The 21,423-nt window shown below is 41.7% G+C and overlaps 2 protein-coding genes across 2 annotated transcripts; one reads left to right on the top strand and one right to left on the bottom strand.

Moving 5' to 3' along the window:
- Window positions 1-274: 274 nt before the first annotated feature.
- On the bottom strand, window positions 275-2,569 carry LOC124553880. Its single transcript, XM_047127884.1, has 2 exons — window positions 570-2,569; window positions 275-337 (listed from the first exon to the last, which is right to left on the bottom strand). The coding sequence occupies exon 1, from the start codon at window positions 2,336-2,338 to the stop codon at window positions 584-586; it is 1,755 nt and encodes a 584-aa protein (XP_046983840.1). The 5' UTR covers window positions 2,339-2,569; the 3' UTR covers window positions 275-337; window positions 570-583.
- A 4,178-nt stretch (window positions 2,570-6,747) lies between these two features.
- LOC124553583 lies at window positions 6,748-12,915 on the top strand. The gene has a single exon (XM_047127432.1). It carries the CDS (start codon window positions 8,081-8,083, stop codon window positions 11,519-11,521), a length of 3,441 nt encoding a protein of 1,146 aa, XP_046983388.1. The 5' UTR covers window positions 6,748-8,080; the 3' UTR covers window positions 11,522-12,915.
- Window positions 12,916-21,423: the final 8,508 nt, after the last annotated feature.

Here is a 21,423-nt window from a genome sequence, read left to right on the forward strand (position 1 = left end):
TCTTAAGGGGGGACGTACACGAAACTGCAGTAATTTTAAAAGTATTTTATAAAACTCTAATTTTTTAAGATAATCAATCCAAATTTGGTACAGTTATTAAGAAATGTTATGCGCATATGAACCTAAATTTTCATTTTTATTGACCTTTTACATCTTTAATTATTAACAATTAATTTTTTTTCAACAATGTAATTACAAATGTTCCTTTTTTGAGAAAACTGTGAGAGCAATGTTAATGAATTTTTGTACACACTTTCATACCAAATAATTACAAAACTCTGTGGAGCAGAATTTTTATATCTTCTTTTGTTCAGTTTTTACGGGTCTCCCAATTTCCCTGAAAAATAATATATCAAATTTAAGGAATATTTTCTACCATAAATACCTTACTATTTTATTAAATGAAAATTCCTTCCACAGAATTTTTCACTATAGTACTGACTAGTCATATACCAAATTTCACTTCTCTACCTTTTGTGGTTTTTGAGAAAAAGGTACATAAAGTTATAAAAATGTAAGTTACGGGAAAACTGAATCAATGATTTGATAGTGTTTGTATTAGGTCTTACCGTCTCTGTGTGAACTAGTGCAAGCCATATGCATACTCCTCTTCATCTGCAAGCAGTCTCTTCTTTGCTTGTCTTCTTTGGTTAACCTGCTGTTCAATTTTATTGGCTGTAATATCAGCCGCAGCAACTCTTTTGTCATCGATGTCCTTCAATATTGAATAGGTGAAAGCTCCTGGATGAAATCCTAGCCTCTGTAGAGTTTTTATTCTTCCAAGATTACCATTGTTAAAAACTAAACAAGCATCATATGCAGCAATTTCAACAATAATTGTTGAAACAAATGTTGTTTTTGGGCAACGTTTCCAAATCAGTGAGTTGTAACTTTCATTAGGGTTTTGTGTCTTTCCATGCACACACTTTCGTAGGAGGTCTGGCTCTGCTAAACACCTAAATGTTGGTTTTATAGCACTTAAAACAGCCACAGGTAAACTGTGCTTGTGTGAATAGTTCATGCCATCACGCTCAGCCTGCTTGAATTTGCACCACGATATGTCACACAAATTATGTACAGGTTTGTCATCTGTGGATAGTTTATGAAAATAAATAGACCACACAGCCTTCTGCATGTTATTCAAATTTCCACTGTTGTCCCTTATTGCCTTGCCATAGTACACTTGTAAAGAATGAATTTCTTTGTCTGTGAGTCTGTTGGGACCACCTAAAAGTTTTCCATCCTCAAGTTTCCTGCCCTTCAATTCACGTTTCAATTTTAAAAGTCTGCCTCCCATTCGTTTTTGCACATGTCCAACACATTCCAACTTTTCTATAGCACAATGGGGACCATAAGGTTCACTTTCCAAAACAGTTTTGAAGGAGCTGGAGTCACCATCACCAAGGTATTTTGTGTATCTAACACCGTACTTTTCCACACTTCGATGGAACATAAGTTTCATAGCTGCAGGTTCCATTCCACCACTAGAACCAGAATAATTTCTACAGCACACTTTCTTGTGTTCAACCTGCCACTTATTTTCTTCCACTTCACCAGCTCTCTTTCCGAGTACACAGCTATAGCAATATTTGCTCATTACCTGAACGTCAAGAATTTTTCCAGTATCAACACTAATGACAGATGATACTCCATACAGTGATGTATGTCCACGCTTCATCCACGTTCCATCACATGACACACACAAATCGGTGTCTGGCGTGTTATCTGCTTCTGTCTTTAGTTCACTATTCATCTTCACAGCTTCCTTTGCAGAGGACTTCAAGTTTTCTTCCACTTCCTCTTGAAGAGCACTTAGCAGTGTTTTATTTCCAGTGGTGTACCTAGCACTTGGTTGTGGCATGTTCATGATCCCACAAAACAGTCTGGTACCTTCCCTGCCTATGCCCAAACATCTCATGCCATATATTAAACGCATATTTGCTTCATATATCCGGTTACTTGATGCCGAAGTTCTAAAAGCAGTGTCTGAATGACAGCTTTCACAAGTAAGATGCAACATACACACTATTCCAATTCTGTTTTCTTCGTCATATAATCTCAAACTTTTTGCACCACAGTCAGCACATACACAAGCAGATGATATAATATCAGATAGTATTTTCAAATCAATAAGCCTAAAACCACTAGTAGCTTGAGTGTCTGAGCCACAATCATCAAGTGATTGACAGCTGTCAATTTTCCTTCTCGAAGCACTCGCTTTCTTGGTTGAAGTATCGTTTCCATTTGTTATTATGGGGCTGGTTTTCAAGTTGTCTTTACTACATCGAGAAGCTTGACACTTTCTAACCTTTTTAAACACCTTACTAGAACGCGGCATGCTGCAAAATATAATAACAAGTCTACTTACAACTTTCGTAAAAATGTATTCCAAACAAACACTCGTAAACAAACGCTATAAATCAAAGAATATAAAACCAGCGGCAGAGATATTATTCCACAGCCTTCTTGATGTAGTACACAAACGTTCCCTGCATTGTGACTGCACAAAACTGGAAAAAAACGCAGTATAAATAGATATACGAGAGGATGAAGACCAAGATGGGGGGGCGTCGCCCTGTGCAAGCTATTACAAATTATTATTTTTTTCCCCCTTAGAAGCGGAATTGGAACGTAATATTTGGTAATTGAAATTTCAATACCATGTAGTAAATGAAGAGCCAATAAAATTTTTTTCACAAATTTGGTCATTTTCATGTACGTCCCCCCTTAACTAATGCACTTACAAAGTTGAGACTGGAGTCATTTTAAGTAGAAAAATATAGGTAGCAAAAGTATCAAAACAGATCTCGTAATTATTCAGTAGTTTGGTCACAGTTGGCACTGAAAGTCATACAGGCTACAGATTTCAAGTCTTAATATCTATTTAACTAATAGACTTTAGGTTAATTTAAACACTTTGCTGGAATCGGTAAACTTCAGGCTTTCTTTTGGATGCAGTCTTATAGCTGCATTTGATCTATTAGCTCACTTGAATTTTACTTAATATGTACAATATACATCATTGTTCATAACTTTTAATAGGATGCATTTCCAATAAAACTAAGTAGCTCATTACTTTCAGAATAGACATTAGAATGTACTGAAATAATAGATTTTACTAGGGGAATTTTATTCAAACTATTTCCGAATTCTGTGCTATGAGGCTGAAGGCCACAGAATCTGTAGTCAGAATCTGAGTAGTGAAAATGAAAAAAAAGAAAAGTTCATTGCTTAACTAAGTTACTGAAGGAGTGTAAAACCAAAACAGGATAGCAGTGGGCAACCCTGCTTCGTTACAACACCAGAACAATTTTGCGCCAAATCATTCTCATTGGTTCCTCAGTTAGCAACGGTTGTGTCATCTGCATAGTTAAGTATCCTGCTGTTGTGTTCTGTTGGCAGATCATTAACATATAGTATGAACGATAAAGGACCCAGAACTGGTCCTTTGGACACACCGTACTTTACTACAGTTGGACTGGAGCTGCACTTCTTAATAACATTGTCCACTTTGTGTGTGACCTGACATCTGTCTTGTAGGTATATGTTGAATGCGGCCCCCAAGCGTACACACTGAGTGCATCAGGTGGTGTTCCTGTCCCTTGCTGCCATTCCCCTAAGGGGCACCATCATTCACCATATGTTTGAACTGCCGACAATTAATAGACCCCCTACTCTTTTGCATTTGCCTCCTCCTGACACTGGACCCAAAACAAGTGAAGCCCAATGGCTCAGTTTCAGTGAGAGACAGCACCTCAAAGATGTCGGTTAGGGGGATCGGTAATGACGGGATCCACATTACAGTACTTGTGGTACCTCTGGTACAGGTATCACAGATACACAATTCTAGGGAGCTCTTCCAACGCACCGATTTGCAGTAGCTGCCAATTGTTTGACTGTAGTCGGGCCAGTTTCCAGCTGCTTACGAACGTCAACTAACTTATCCTTTGTTTGAGAACAGCATTCACAGTGTGGCTGCATTTTTGCTGGTGCAGTGTACTACAAGGCAGTGAACAAATAATTTAAATTAAACCTGCTGATTGTCTTTTAATCTGTAGAGCTAAAAGGTTGCTATTTCCTTACAATAGCTGAAGCAGGTACACAAAATGAAATTTTTATTAAGGAAAACAAAAACCTGTGGAAAATATTACTAGCTTCCTAAAATGTTAATTGTAGTCATTAGCAACCTCAAATACAGGGCTAATTTACGATAAATGCAGATAATATGTAGGGCTACTCCCCTTTAAGGGAAAACTAGATGTAACACAATATGTTAGTTAGAAAACCTGCTACAGTAACTAAATCATGAATGCTGATTTGTTTCAAGTAGCTCTTAAGATTATACAAAGGACTATGGCAGTTTCCAGAAATTCTCTCTCTCTCTCTCTCTCTCTCTCTCTCTCTCTCTCTCTCTCTCTCTCTCTCTCTCCCCTCCCTCCCTCCAATCAATGAAATTCAGGGGTGATGTATACTTTGGCTGAACTGTGAACCACAAACACAGATTTGCTACAAATTAAATATTAAATCATGTATTCAAAACACTCGTACCATTAACTTATGAAAAAATAGTGTTGCAAGCATCTGAAAACACTGAAACTAATGTATTTCTTACGTAATTGTATGGAATGAAACATGGACGATAACTAGTTTGGACAAGAAGAGAATAGAAGCTTTCGAAATGTGGTGCTACAGAAGAATGCTGAAGATAAGGTGGGTAGATCACGTAACTAATGAGGAGGTATTGAATAGGATTTGGGAGAAGAGAAGTTTGTGGCACAACTTGACTAGAAGAAGGGATCGGTTGGTAGGACATGTTCTGAGGCATCAAGGGATCACCAATTTAGTATTGGAGGGCAGCGTGGAGGGTAAGAATCGTAGAGGGAGACCAAGAGATGAATACACTAAGCAGATTCAGAAGGATGTAGGTTGCAGTAGGTACTGGGAGATGAAGCTTGCACATGATAGAGTAGCATGGAGAGCTGCATCAAACCAGTCTCAGGACTGAAGACCACAACAACAACAACGTAATTGTAGATTGAAATTGGAAAAAAATTGCTGCGAACGACTGTAGCCATACTTTCCTAAAAATTTTTATAAGAGCACAGTATAGTTTAAGCCTACAATTGACGATAACAGTACTAGTTTACCACGGCAGTCGTGAATGTTAGGTATCGATATAATTGATCTGAGATTATGCAGAAGAAACGAGCCAAACAGTAAACTATTCAAATCTGGAACTTCAAATCTACACACAGTCTTGTGCAGGGTCTCTCACAAGGAAAGATGCCCAAGTTAGCTTTGATATATAAATAAACATGCATTTTGCACAGATTTTTCGCTTAGCTGATTCTGTGCGCCCTTCTATACTGGAGACTGCAGCATAAGTTTATCTCGATCAGAATCGCTAAAATGTGCAGCACCGACAAGGTGTGTCTTCTGGCTGTGCAGATAACAATCACAGATGCACGATCCGGCATTTTTCGTGTATCTCAGTGTATGTGATGTCGCATCTCTCAAACTGCGTGTCGTACAATTGTATATTTGCAGAGGTACATTCGGTGACATATTTGGATACTGTCAGAGAAATATGTTGAAAACAGAGGTGGTAGCAAAGACCCAATAAATTTAAATGTCATTCACAACGTTGCACTTTCTGACACACCTCAGCGTTTATGACGACGTACCTCCCAGTCTGTGTGTGCCGTTCAGTGACATTATTCTGTAGGTACATTCAGCAGCATATGTGGATACTGTCTACAGATTGTGTTGCAAATAGAGTTAGTAGACAAGAAGTTGTAAATTTAAATGTCACATGCAATGCGACAGTTTCTCGTACATCTCATTATTTGTGGCATATCGTCTCCTGAACTGTGGTAGGTAGGTGGTTCTTACTCCCACAACTATTGGACCTGACAGTAAGGGATATGTGATCAAGTCTGGTCGAAATCGGTCCAGTGGTTTAGGAGGAGATGTGGATAGCAGCAGGAGTGCGCGCGCGCTCACACACACACACACACACACACACACACAATAATTGCAGTTTAAGGCAGAATATTAAACAGTAGTGTAACAATGATGTGCAAATTGAGATAATTTTCTTGCGATAGGGATGGAAACATCTGAAAATCGAAACTGAAATACAAAATTGATTATTATTAACTGCTTCAAAGTCTATTACACCAACTTCTTCGTACCTAAAAAGTAACAATTAAATGAAACACACCAGGTGTTTCAAAATCATTCTGACAAACTTCGTGGGGCTGTATAAGGTGTCCCGAAGAAGGAAATGAGGATAGGAACCTGTGCCCGGAAATGTGCGACGGCACTACAGTGTCGTAGCCACAGGTCCCGGCGCCTCTATCCATCTTCTACAGTAAGCCTTTCGCTTTTTCCATTTTTTGGAGGAGATTTCTGTGGACCAAAGCAAGACAAAAATATCCAGGAAACACTGGCTCTGAAGCACATTCCTTAAGAGCTATGAGCACTAGTTCAGTAGATGAGATGTGTTTCACAGCAGCAAAGGTAAACAAGTGCTCATAGTTCCTGAGATATGCCTTTTAGAGACAATGTTTACTGGACATTTTTTTCTTGTTTTGGTCCAAACTACAACCTCTGAAAGTTGCCTACTCTACACTCTTAGCAAAAATACTGTTACATGTATTCACTGTCAGAGGTCTCAAACCAATTTTCTCTTACAACTTTTGTATCATTTGTTTCTGGGCAAGGTCCCCTGTCTCAAATTGATACGTTTATCTTCTCCATTATCCCTGAAAATTGGTACCATGTATATGTACATTTACAGGTGTCAGCACCTATAATTTTGACACCCTGTAGCGTCATCGAACGATGTTTCGGGACACAAGTTCCTGTCCACATTTTATCCCTCGTGAACAGCTGTGCCTGGTAGTGAATTTCTAACTTAAATTTTCAATTTCTCACATGAAATACCTTTGTCTAGAATTGACATTATGATACGAAGTTTGTTTGATCATACATAGGAGTGGAAAGAGTTAAACTGGTGCAAACTTGCAGAATTTATGCACATTTAATGAGCCTATTGTTCATCATCTGAGGTGAGGAGTGTGCCATGGTAATACAGTTGGTATGTTCTGCTAGAAATCCTAGGTAATTGGATTTGATACCCGATCGTTTTCTGCCGATTTTGACAAGAGAGATTTGTTATTGTGAAAAACACCAAGTTATACTGTGGTCCAAGGTCCACGTAAAAGATAGCTATCCTGTAACTGGCTTGGTAGGTCAGTTCAAAAATCATAGGAAGGCACGGTTACACCATCTCAGACAGGATTACTCCTATTAAAGCACTTTGGCATTCAAACCAACAATCGATGAGGACAGCTTTCCTGTTTGGTGAACAAAAACGCAGTTCTTGAATTTCAGTGTTTCTCTCTTTCTGATTCTGTTTGCAGTTGCAGCTTATGGGTTGAGGCGATACAGAACACTCTTCAAATTATGCATGGTACGAAGTACTTTCCAAACCCTCCGTGCAGGCACACTGATAGAGGGGTCGTCCTGGGTACGACGTTAAACTGCCCCCCAACCCAAGGTGTGGTGCGACCCGTGCCGAGGGGTGCGTGGCACAGGGGAGCTGTGCCTCGAACGGGGCCTCTGGGATACCGGGCGCCCTCCCAGAGTATCCAGCCTAGCCCGGGCAAGCGGGGCTCTGTCCGGGTGGTCCACACTTTCCTCAGCTTCTCGTGGGATCATAGAGAAAAAAACTGAAATTAGCTCCGAGCGAGCAGATGCCGAAGATTCCAGGGGACCTCTCTGTGAGGCGACCCGGGATTCAGAACAGACTGAATGCGAACTAGGCACCAGGGGACCTCGAGGTGAGGTGACCCCGGGCCTCGTAGGTGATAAAGGTGCAGTTGCAGAGGGAGATTCTTCTAAACTCGCAACAGGAGGGACCTCGGCTGCCGTACCTGGTGCTGGGGAAACCGACAAATCCGAAAACAGCTCTGAAAGAGCAGTCCGGAGAAGGGACAACAGTGCTGCAGAGGGGGGGAGCTCGAACCTCGCAGAAAAATCGGTGCCAGGTGTGTCTGCCATAGAGACTGTAAATATGCCTTCGACAGAGAAGTCTGCGAATGTTTCTGGGGAACGACACATTACTGAGGTTGCGAAGATGGAGAAAATGGAAGTATTGGGAGATGAGAATTCTGAGGGAATGAAAGAACTGGAAGAGGAACAAGAGTGTGAGGCAACATGGGAGAGAGTAGTACCCAAAACTGTACCAAAGGAATGGAAACCAGAGGAAGACATCCAAAGTCCTGAAATAAGTTATGGCAATATTAAAAAATTAAAAACTAATGCTGACAATGGGGAAGCACCTGTTCAGCAAAAACACAACTTGAAAGAAGTGGAGTCAGGTTATATTATTAATGCTGACAACTCTATAACTGAAGAGGTCAACAAAAATGGAACTGGAGATTCGGAGGAAAGAGACACGTCTGAACTTTTTGTAGAAGAGGCAATGGATACATCAGGACAAGCTGAGAATTCTGGAGGGATGGGAGAAGAACAGAAAGAGGAACAAAATGGTGAGGTTCCTGAAGAGGAAGATCAATCTGACGCATCTATGAGGATGGAAACTGAAGTAGCGGAAACAGATGTCAGCCAAAAGCAACTCAAAAAGAAGCGTATGTCAGGTGCACAGAAGCGAAAAATGAGAATAATGGAAGCCTTGTTGGTAGGGGGGAGAGTGCTATCTAAAGCTGAACGAAAGAAATGGAAACTGGTAGAAGAAACCCAAAAGTCTGAAACAAGTAATAAAGTTGCCAAAAACAAGAAAACTGTCACTGATAGTAAGGGAGTAGATAAAAAATTGGAAAGGAACACCGATGAAGTTAGGCAAAAACGCAAATTGAAAGAAGCGAATTTGGATGATACCACAACTACCAGTGAATCTGACACGATGAGTCTGGCTGTCGTGCCCAAGGGCTTTCCAGACATCAAGATGACAGAGGAACAGGCAGAGATGCTGGGAACTGCACTTGTGGAGAGGATTAATCCGTCAGACAAGGGAGAACCAATCCAGTTTTCTGCCATGCAGTACGAGAATGGGGGCTTAGCATTCACTTGCGCCAACAGGACGACTAAAGCGTGGCTATGCAGTACTGTACCAAAGATCGACCCGTGGCCGGGTGCCAAGTTGGAAGTCGCACAGGCGGAGACCACATTGAAGGGTACCAAGTTTGTACTGTGGGTGATAAAGGGGATGAATAAGAGAAGTAACCAGCAGATTCTGGACTTTGTTCAGAAGCAAAATGTAGACATCTCCACTACCGAGTGGAAAATCATCAAGAGAGTAACAGAGACAGACAAAAGGATACGGCTGACTCTTTGGGTTGATGACAAATCTTCTGAGGACTTGAAGGCACGCAATTTCAAAGTATTCCTCGGTATAACTCGAGCTAGATTCATGCGGATGTCAGAATGGAAGAAGCTGATGGAAAACGTCAGTTCAAAGAAGCAGGGTAAGATGCAGCCTGCAGACCAGAATCAGTCGCGACTGCCTGCGAATTACGAACCACACCGACCTGTCGTGAAGAAGTCCTCAATTAAAAATTCTTCACATACTCGGGTACCCATTTCGGGTCCTAATACTCTGCATCAGTCTTGGGAACCTGAGCACACAGACCTAAATCGAGTCTCAGAACAGACCCACGATCGTGGTTTTGAAAGATCAGAAAGATTACGATCACGAGGAGGAGATAGAACACAACACAAGGAGCCCAGATACACCACGGAACAAACTGAGGAAGAAAGGTTCACAACTTCAGACCGTCGAGAGCCTCGTGCTTCAAGCAACAGAGACCTTCCTGCTTCGGGGGGTCGGGAGCGTCGTGCTTCGGGGGGTCGGGAGCGTCGTGCTTCGGGGAGTCGGGAGCGTAGTGCTTCGAGCAGTCAGGAGCGTAGTGTTTCGAGCAGTCGGGAGCGTAGTGTTTCGAGCAGTCGGGAGCGTAGTGCTTCGAGCAGTCGGGAGCGTCGTTCTTTGAGCAGTCGGGAGCGTCGTTCTTTGAGCAGTCGGGAGCGTCGTTCTTTGAGCAGTCGGGAGCGTCTTTCTTTGAGCAGTCGGGAGCGTCGTTCTTTGAGCAGTCGGGAGCGTCGTTCTTTGAGCAGTCGGGAGCGTCGTTCTTTGAGCAGTCGGGAGCGTCGTTCTTTGAGCAGTCGGGAGCGTCGTTCTTTGAGCAGTCGGGAGCGTCGTTCTTTGAGCAGTCGGGAGCATCATGGTTCTCGCTGTCGGAAACATCGTGGTTCTCGCTGCCGGAAGCGTCGTGCTTCAGACCTCCGGGATCGTCGTGCTTCGGACCTCCGGGAGCTTCTGGCCTCGCTGCGCCGCAAGCGCGAGTATCGGGCCTCGCTGCATCCTGAGCGTGGATATCGGGCTTCAACACACCGGGAGCCTAGTGCTTCACCCCTTCGAGAGTTGATAGAGACAGATTACGGAATCCCAGATCCTCCGCAGCTAAGTGAGATTAGGTATACTGTTTCAGATCTGGCATCATCTCACAGTTCAAGATACTTCTCGTCGCACCAGGATCAATGTGAGAACCAAAGGTTCATAGGCTCAGTTCTGTCACCATCCTGTGTCTCTAGAATCAGTGACCTGGAAAAGTCTCTGTTATTGTCTGATCTCGAATCTACAGTCCTGACTTCACAACGGCCGCGTAAACGTGGGGTTAGCACTTCAGAACTGTCACAGTCACGAGAAGCTAGTTACATTGTATCAGACCGTGCACAGCGTAGGGAGCCTATATACACCTCAGATGAAGCCGAAGAAGACGAGTACTTTACTGCAGATCGCAGGCAGTCATTTAAGACATGTTACGAAGCCCCAGATCCTCCTCTGATTAGTGAGACGAGTTACACGGGTTCAGATCGGACACAGTCTCGCGATTCCAGGCACTTGTCTCCCAACCAGAAGATGCCTAAGGACCGAAGGTCCAGAGGCTCAGGTAAATCGTCACCCTGTCTCTCTAGATTCGGCAAATTGGATGAGCCTGCTGCAGAAACTGTCTTACTACGGAGTGTCATATCTAGATATCTGGATTCAGAGCAGCCCCACGAGCACGGGTCTGTCACAACAGAACTATCACATTTGCAAGATGTCAGGTCTGCCATATCGGACCGAGCGCAGGAAAACAGGTACCTCACTTCGGACCTTCGACAGCGTCTCGAGACAGGTCCTAGGGCTCCAGATCCCCCTCAGATCCGTGGGTTGAGGTATAAGGCTTCAGATCTGGCACCATCTCTTAATTCCAAATATGTGACTCCAAACCGGGATAAACCTGAGAGCCCAGCATTCAGAGGTTCGGGTCGACCACTGTCCCGTGTCTTCAGATTCAGTGACCTAGACGAATCTCTTACAGAATCTGCAATAGATGTCGAATCTGAATTCCTGCCTTCACAGCAGCTACCTGAGCGTGTGTTCAGCACACCGGGAAGGTCACAGTCGCGAAAAGCTAGTTACGTCATATCGGATCTCGCACAGCGTAGGTAGCCTGTACGCACCTTGGATCGAACACAGGAAAACGAGTACTTTACTTCAGGTCACAAACTGTCTTTTGAGACAGGTTACAGATCCCCAGATCCTCCTCAGCTTAGTGAGATGATGTATACCGCTTCAGATCGTGTGCTGTCTCTCGATTCCAAATCGTCAACTCCGAACCGAGATGGGTCTCGTGGCTCCAGGTACGTGGCTCCAAAGCAGAATCAGTCCGATAACCCGAGGTTGAGAAGCACAAATAAACTGTCGTCTCGTGTCTCTAGATTCAGCAAAGTGTAGGAGCCTCCTACAGAAATTTCCATAGTACAGAATGTCACGTCTACGTTCTCGGCTTCAGAACAGCCTCGTGAGCGTAGGTTCGTCACGTCGGAACAGTCACAGTTGCTTGACACTGGTTCCATCGTATCAGACCGAGCACAGAGAGGTTCGGATCGACCTACACCGCGTGACTCCAGATTCAGAAACTTCGACAAGCTGGCTTTCCAGGAACTGAAGTTAAGAGGTTCAGATCACATTCAGGCCAGAAAAGGTAGATTTATGGAATGAGGTGTTCTGTACTCTCTCGAATCTGGATCCAAATTGTCAGATCCCCAGAAGTTCAGAGAACTTGATAAAACAGTTTTTGGCGTGCCACGTTACAGAAAAACCAGATTTTCAGGTCCAGATTTTTCATCCGAGCAGTAGAGGTTATCTTACACATGCAGATAGTGGCTTTAGTTTGCAGTATCTAACATTCCAAATTGTGGGGGCCGTTTGTTGAATAATATTAAAATCATTTTAGTGTTAAGTTATATGCACTGTCTAGCACTGGGCTTACACATAAATTTTCATGAGCATCAAATTTACCTATGCTGTAAAATTGTTAGAAATGAACTTTGAATTCAATTTGGAATTGTTTTGTTTCACATGAGTTCCTGTTGGTGAGTTACTTATGCACAGGCCTGTCCATTTGTTTGCTGTTAATTGCAAATGCCTTTAAACAGGTTAATGACATGTTTTATGCTATATTCATCAGAAACATTTGTATGTGTAACTCATTTTGTTGCCGGTTTGTGTAGTTTAAAGAAAGGAGTAAATTTAAGGAAGTATGTTACATTTTGTACACACTGAGTGAGAAGAGTGACATATGGTCACCACCACCGTCGTCGTCATTGTCAACCTTTAATATTGAGTTCGATGTTAAGATCTTTTTTTTTTTTTTAAAGAAAATAGCTTAGACTGACTGTGGTTACAAGACGTTTGTGTATGTATTTTCTTCGTGTGAACATTTTTGTCGTTCAAAAATATGTACTTTGCAATTTTTTATGTCACATTAAATTACGAAAGAAGTGTTTATGAATAAATAACAAATGTCAAATAAAAAATTTATCACTGTGTTCTTTCTTAAATGTGAAATGCTGTTTATAAGGAATTAAGGAAGCACTGGTGAATTCCTGAAGTGTGGCAGTACAGCAGAGGTGGAGCACACATTTGCTTCGAGCACTGAAGACCGCGCAGTTGAGCGCCCCACAAACCGAACATCATCGTCGTCACACATTTGCTTATCCGAACAGGTCATTTGCTTGTTATTGAAGAAAATATCCTTTTACCCAATGTCAGACATATAGGCACTAGCACAATTAATGTGAGCAGTTTATTTTCTTCTGGCAAATCAGGTCTGACATCTATTCCTAATTGCACTGCTGGACAGTTGTAGTGGTCACAAGAGACTCACTGTAGTGTCACACAGGTAAGTATCCAAAAAATAGTGGATCGAGACGGTAAAATGAAAAGGATAGATTACTGCTCACCATATAGCAGCGATGCTGAGTCACAGAAAGGCAGAACAAAAAGACTGTCAACCAAATAAGCTTTCAGCAGAAAAGGCCTTAATTGGAATTAAGACCACACACACACACACACACACACACACACACACACGTACGCTTGTGCATACACAGCTCACACACATGGCCAGCGTGTCTGGCTGCTGAGGCTAGACTGTGTGTGTGTGTGGGGGGGGGGGGGGGGGTCTTAATTCCAATTAAGGCCTTTTCTGCTGAAAGCTTATTTGGTTGACAGTCTTTTTGTTGCGCCTATCTGTGACTCTGCATCTCCACTATATGGTGAGTAGCGGTGTATCCTTCCCATAATATTGTCATTATTCCATCCTGTATTGTATATTTCGTATTGTGCAATAATGGCCTGAGAGAAGTCGAGATAGTAGATGTGAGCAAAAAAGTTTACTTATGAAAGGATAAAGATTTTGTTTGAATGGTCCTACCTAATATTGTATCAAAAGAAAAGTTTGTGTGAGAAAACTATGAAACTGTACTGCCTTGTCAGCACTTCCTTTGTGAGGAAATTCCAGAATTGCAGATTCATGCATTTAAAAGTGGAAACACTATTCTTAGCTTTTGGGAGTATTCTATCCTTCCTCAGGAAGGAAAGAGGCACTTGTCTCCAATCGTGGGGTCCGATTGGCCAGCCATTCTTTCCTGACGCTTACGAACCCGTCCCTCTTTCCTACCTGCGGAGGCACTCGGCAATCTTAAAACGTGCCTCTATCAGTGGTATCAAAATTTTGCCTTCTGAAGGTAAGTATGACCAACTGTGCTGTTTCTTTGTGAAATTATTATTACACTTTAAAGTGTAATAATTGGCTCATTCAATTCTTGAATAGTTTCAGCTGTTAGGCTAAGTGCAAAAAAATGTTCAAAATACCAGTAGAAAATAAAATGTAGAAATACTAAAAATAGTTTTTTAAAATCGCTGACTATTTGACTTCACAAAAGGAAGACTGACATAACTGATGCCCGAACGTATAGGAGGTATCTCTTATGCCACACACTGTCAAATACCTGTTGTCATGCTTAATATTTTAATGAGGAATTTAAAAATAACACGTCGTGATATCAGCCCCCTCTTCGAATCGCACCTGCTATGGCTGTGATTTCTAAAAGTTTTCTCCCTGTCTGATTCACGGAAGACTCACTTGTCAGAAGTAAGAGCACCTAGCTCTGAAGAGTCTGCGGCCACAAACTGTCAAATATCTGTTGTCGTGGTTACGAGAAGTAGATCTCTTACGGGATAAATCTGGGTAGAATGTTCCCCGCCTAGACAGTATCTCCAGCAGTTCGAGAACTATGCAGTAAGCACTTTTTCAGTAGATGGAGTATCGTGCATTTATATTTGAAAAGGAATAAAGTGTAAATCGAGATCATACAGGTAGTGAAGACAAACATTTCAAAATATCACCTGTTGAATTTACTGGGGTTGACTTCGAGAAGAAATTAATTATTTTGGGTGTGTAGTGATTGTCAAGTGAGGGTGTTGTTACTTTTTTAATAAATTAACAGGAGTTGTAGGCAAAGGCTCAACTAAAATAGTCAACATAATTTTGTAAAATTCTGAAACATAAATACAAATATTACAGATGAAACTAGCAGCACAATCGTAAGCATCCTCAAGTTTCGCCACGTCCGTGTCCGTCGACACGGGTAACTACAGAGGCGTTGCTAATTAACTGTGTGGACACAAGTATGGACAGGGAACAGTATGTTGTAGCTGTAAAAGATATTGGACTGTAACCATCCATGTCTAATAATGGTGTGGAAAAAATGCTTTAACTGCAGGAGTGCAAAGATTTTTCAAGAGAAGGCAAATCAAAGTTCGGATGAAGAGTGTAGAAACCAATGTAAACGTGAAATTCTCAACATTGCACTAGTATCCAAACGTGAAGCATAATGGTGAAATGAGGACATATTGCCTGTTTAAGGACGTTGAAAGAATTACGGAACTAGCGCTAAACTTTGGTGTTCTACACTGCTGGAAACATAATAAAGTTCTGACAGCTAAGATACACGTTTGCAAGAATAAAAGACTACTCAGTAATCTCTTCTATGACAAAAGAAGTTGTTAACTGAAGATTACACAAGTATAATCACAATAAAATTTAAGAAATTTTTACATGTACAGGGTGCACTATTCGATTCCATAATAAGGAATAACGCAGGATAAAGCAAAATTTTGTATGTAAAAGTTGTAGGTGGAGAAGAGGGTCACACATTGCTACTAATTGCTGTGTCCTTTAATGTGATTTTGAAGATGATGTGGATGTTAAAGTGATATTTCTGAAAATGGGAACCCTGATATTTGATTTAAGATTTGTAAAGAACTGCAGATTTTATGTATAAAATGATGCATTATTCAAGGTCGTGGCAAGGTTCAATAAAGATCAAATGTGCAAATTTATTTTTAGTTCTAGTAGGGATTAATTCGAAATAGAAGAGGAACACAGCAAAATACGTTAGATACAAAGGGCATAAGGGTTCGTGTCTCATTATGTGAGGTCATTCTAAGGTTGAGCTTTGTTTCATGGAAACCACAATTTGTAACATTGGATTTGAAAATGACAAAGAGAGGTGTGAACTTTTAATTTTAAGTAACCTTTTTATTGGCAAAAATAAATAGGTCACTACATATAAGTGTTGATTTGACATTTGAAAAACAGAAATAAAACGTAGATCATTCATTTACAAGCCGTCGAGTGAGTCCCCTCGCCTCTCATTCCTCGGGATGCCCCTTCCAATTTCTATCTAACATTGTATTTTGCTGTATCCCGCCCCCCTCTATTCCGAGTTAATCATTATTAGAACTAAAACCATATTTTTTTGTTTGACCTCCACTGCACATTGCCACGCCCTCGAATAATGTACAATTTTTTATGTAAAATTTGCCACTCTGTCCAAATCTTAAATCCCATTTCAAAAAATCGTTTAAACATCCAAATCACCCTGAAAATCAAGTTCAAGTTCATGGTCATTAGTAACAATGCATGACCCTCCATACCACGTGCTGCTTTTATCTAGAACATTCTGCTGTGTCTCATCTTTATTCCAATTATTCCCTATTACGGATTAAAATGGTCCACCCCATATATTGTGTACGCTACGAGTACATATTTATAGAAGCTGCAAAACTCCTCAATTTTTTATCTCCCTGTGCAAATTAAAAAACCTTTCTGCAATTGTAATCAAAATAGATTTCAGTCATAAGCTCTGACTTAATTCTAAGCTGGTTCTGTTACACTGATCAGTCCGCTGTTCATAAGAGAAAAAATTCTTTTGAAGTGCTGCAGAGTGTTGTCGCTGTTTGTGACTCAATTGAGAAATAAATAACACAATGAGTGATTAAACATGAACACCTCTATAATCTCCTTTAGGAGAGTCCTTGTTACTTTGTGTGTTACACTATTGGCCATTAAAATTGCTACACCAAGAAGAAATGCAGATGATAAACCGGTATTCATTGGACAAATATATTATGCTAGAACTGACATGTGATTACATTTTCACGCAATTTGGGTGCATAGATCCCGAGAAATCAGTACCCATAACAACCACCTCTGTCCATAATAACGGCCTTGATACGCCTGGGCATTGAGTCAAACAGAGCTTGGATAGCGTGTACAGGTGCAGCTGCCCATGCAGCTTCAACACGATACCACAGTTCATCAAGAGTAGTGACTGGCGTATTGTGACGAGCCAGCTGCTCGGCCACGATTGACCAGACGTTTTCAATTGGTGAGAGATCTGGAGAATGTGCTGGCCAGGGCAGCAGTCGAACAATTTCTGTATCCAGAAAGGCCCGTACAGGACCAGCAACATGTGGTCGTGCATTATCCTGCTGAAATGTAACGTCCACTGTTCAAAGTGTCGACAGTGCGAACAAGAGGTGACTGAGACGTGTAACCAATGGCACCCCATATCATCACGCCGGGTGATACGCCAGTATGGGACGAATACATGCTTCCAATGTGCGTTCACCGCGATGTTGCCAAACACGGATGCAACCATCACGATGCTGTAAACAGAACCTGGATTCATCTGAAAAAATGACATGTTGCTGTTCGTGCACCCAGGTTCGTCGTCGAGTACACCATAGCAGGCGCCTCTCTCTGTGATGCAGCGTCAAGGGTAACCACAGCCGTGGTCTCCGAGCTGATAGTCCATGCTACTGCAAACGTCGGCGTACTGTTCGTACAGACGGTTGTTTGCAAATGTCCCCATCTGTTGACTCGGGGATCGAGATGTGGTTGCACGATCCGTTACAGCCGTGCGGATAAGATGCCTGTCATCTCGACTGCTAGTGATACGAGGCAGTTGGAATCCAGCACAGCGTTCTGTATTACCCTCCTGAACCCACCAATTCCATATTCTGCTAACAGTCATTGCATCTTGACCAACGTGAGCAGCAATGTTGCGATACAATAAACTGCAATCGCGATAGGCTACAATCCGACCTTTATCAAAGTCGGAAATGTGATGGTACGCATCACAACAACGTTTCACCAGGCAACGCCGGTCAACTGCTGTTTGTGTATGAGAAATCGGTTGGAAACTTTCCTCATGTCAGCACGTTTTAGGTGTCACCACCGGCGCCAACCTTGTGTGAATGCTCTGAAAAGCTAATGATTTGCATATCACAGCATCTTCTTCCTGTCGGTTAAATTACGCGTCTGTAGCACGTCATCTTCATGGTGTAGCAATTTTAATGGCCAGTAGTGTATTTGTACAACAGCTGCTCAGTCGTAGGAGGCTAGTTCAACCGTGGTTTGCCAGTTCTGCTCAAACGGACTACTTGTCGACAATAGTATCGATTCCAGAATGAGATTTTCACTCTGCAGCGGAGTGCGCGCCGATATGAAACTTTCTGGCAGATTAAAACTGTGTGCCGGACCGAGACTCGAACTCGGGACCTTTGCCTTTCGCGGGCAAGTGCTCTACCAACTGGGCTACCCGAGCACGATTCACACCTCGTCCTCACAGCTTTACTTCTGCCAGTTCCTTGTCTCCTACCTTCCAGGCTTTACAGAAGCTGTCCTGCTGTTACCTCGTCTCCTACCTTCCAAACTTTACAGAAGCTGTCCTGCTGTTAGGTACTGGCAGAAGTAAAGCTATGAGGACGGGGCGTGTGTCGTGCTTGGGTAGCTCAATTGGTAGAGCACTTGCCCGTGAAAGGCATAGGTCCCGAGTTCGAGTCTCAGCCCGGGACACAGTTTTAATCTGCCAGGAAGATTCAATACTATCGATTATTATATGAAAACTTTTCGATATGTGTTGCTCGTTTACTTGAACTATCTATAGTTTTCGTGAATTAATAAATATTGAGAATAATGATCGTTGACTAAATATACGGGAGAAAAAGTCAGTCATTAAAGGAGCCAGGAGGATTAACAAAGTATTGTTATAATATGGGTAATCCTGGGATGTGCGGAAGAGTTGGTCACCCTAGCATAGGGTCAACTGCTGGAAGGTAGCTCTGTAGTATTCGAACTGCAAAATGACTGCCTTTTAAAGAACTTTACTTCACCTTATTGTGAATTTCAGGACGTAAGAGAAGAGAATGACATTTCCCTCCAGCTTCTTTCAATTGTTACTGGGCGTTGCCATTATAGGCAGTTCCTCCTTTTCTCTGCCTTCCAAAACATAGCCAAGCCGTGATGCCAAAGCACAAATGACCCCTTCACTGCAGGTGGAGATCACCAATCGCCGTCCACCTTGTTGATGTTCTGTGCTTTTTGGGTCTCTCTAACTCTGTGCATTCCTCAGTCCAGAGTGCACGCGCATTGTGGGCAGTTCTTCATGTACATCTTTACTCTGCAAACCCCCGAGAGGTGCATAGCAGATGGTACGTCGCATTGGACCAGAAATTAGGATGTCCTCCCGTGCTATTCATGCACGGAACACGGGAAAAATAGTTATTTTGAAGCCTCTGTGCATGCAGCAATTATCCTAATCTTATCCTCACAATCCCTGTGTGAGCGATATGTACGGGGTATTAGTATATTCCTAAAGCTATCATTTAAAGCCAGTTCCAGAAACTATGTTGACAGACTTTCTTGGGATAGTTCACATCTATCATCAAGAGCCTTCCAGTTCAATTTCCTCAGTGACACTCCCACGGATTCAACAAACCTGGGACAAATCGTGCTGCCCTTCTCTGTATATGTTCAGAATCCCCTATCAGTCTTATTTGGCACAGGTCCCACACACTTGATCAATATTCTAGAATAGGTCACATGAGTGATTTGTAAGCAATCTTCTTTGTAGACTGACTGCTCTTGCCCAGTATTCTACCAATAAACCGAAGTCGGCCACCTACTTTACTCACGACCGAGCCTATGTGATTATTTCACTTCATTTCCCTACAAAGTGTTACACCCAGGTATTTGTATGAATTTGCCAATTCCAGCAGTGACTCGCTGATATTATAGTCATGGGATACTACATTTTTTCGTTTTGTGAAGTGCACAGTTTTACAGTCCTGATCATTTAAAGCAAGTTGCCAATCTTTGCACCACTTTTAAATGTTATCAAGAAGTGACTGAGTATTTATGCAGCCTCTTTCAGATGGCACTTCATTATAGATAACGGCATCATCTGCAAACAATCTGCGGTTACTGTTAATATTGTCCACATGGTCATTAATATCCAACATGAATAGCAAAGGTCCCAAGAGACATCGAGATGGGGGGGGGGGGAGGGGGGGCGGGCGAAGTTACTTCCGCATTTGGCGATGATCACTCTCATCCAATATAACATGCTAAACTCAGTTCCGAAAAGTCTTCAATCCCGTTATAAATCTCACTGATACCCAATATAATTGTACTTTTGACAGTAAGCATAAGTGTAGTACTGAGTCAAATGATTTTCAAATCAATAAACATTGCATCTACCTCGCCTAGATCCAAAGCTTTCAGTTCGTTATGTGAGGAAAGTGTGAGTTGGGTTTCATATGATCATTGTTTTCAGAATCCGTGCTGGCTGGCATTGAGGAGATTATTTTTTTCAAGATTCCTCTACAGAAGTTTCCCCTTCAGTAGTAGAACCTTGTTTATACCTTTTTGAAGGGGGATGATAAAATAAATGAACAGTTGTGATGAACGCTATAGTGAAACTTCTTAATGTATTTTTATTAACTTCAAATGCATGCAGATATAAAATACTAGTAGGTAAAGTACAGTAGTTGATATAGGCTTATGCCTAAGTTATGGACCACTGAAGGTACTTAGGCCTAAAGAATGAATCAAGTGTGGGTTATTTTTTGGAAAAAAACACTGCATTCATAGGTGTTCCTATGAAGTTGATGTGCACATAGGGTTTCCATAGCTCGGACCTTGTCTGGACACTCTTGAGATGGGGTATAGAAATGCAGTAAAAAATTTATTTGAAGTTATTTCTTTTTATTTATAGCACGATTACATGGTGTCAGAAGTAATTGTCACACCACATTTTGTGGAAGATTTAAACTTTTTCAGCAAGTCTTTTTTCCCTTTTAAATATTTATAAAAAACTATCCACGTCAGCTTGTAGTTAAACTGGCACTGTAAGATTGATTCCACAGTCCCTGGCAGCAATTGATTTCTTTCATCAATCCAACGGGCCAATATCAGCGAAGATACTGTTTTCACGGTAGGGTTGTGTGCGGAAATAGAAAACAAATACTCACATAAGGTTAGCAGATGGCATTTGCGTTCGGGATTTTCAGTTTTCTTAAGAAAGTAAATCCACCTTTCCTCGGGAGTGTGTTCAGACTTTCGTTCTTCCGAATCGTGCTCAGTTTCTAAAAAAGTCTTCAGATATGTATATTCTTGAAAACTATTGTCACCTGAAATCTTCACACCGTGTTTAGCCGGGTATATAATAGTGTTTCAGATAGTCATCCAACCAAATACTTGATATTTTTTAAAAGAAATAACCCATTTCTTCAAGTTACCAAATGTTATGGTGTAGAAAACCATTCTATCTTGCTCAAATTTCGAAATCAAATAAAATATTTTTTGGCTGGGTTCTCAGTCTTTAATTTGTTGAAATTCACCTTGGTTTGTAAGCCAATAAAATTGGCATTCTTTC

The sequence above is a fragment of the Schistocerca americana genome, chromosome 11 (genome assembly GCF_021461395.2).
Source record: "Schistocerca americana isolate TAMUIC-IGC-003095 chromosome 11, iqSchAmer2.1, whole genome shotgun sequence".
In the NCBI taxonomy this organism is placed as follows: Eukaryota; Metazoa; Arthropoda; class Insecta; order Orthoptera; family Acrididae; genus Schistocerca; species Schistocerca americana.

Coding starts and splice junctions, on each gene's coding strand:
- LOC124553880 (XM_047127884.1), bottom strand. CDS start 2,338: ATGCCGCGTTCTAGTAAGGTGTTTAAAAAGGTTAGAAAGTGTCAAGCT.
- LOC124553583 (XM_047127432.1), top strand. CDS start 8,081: ATGCCTTCGACAGAGAAGTCTGCGAATGTTTCTGGGGAACGACACATT.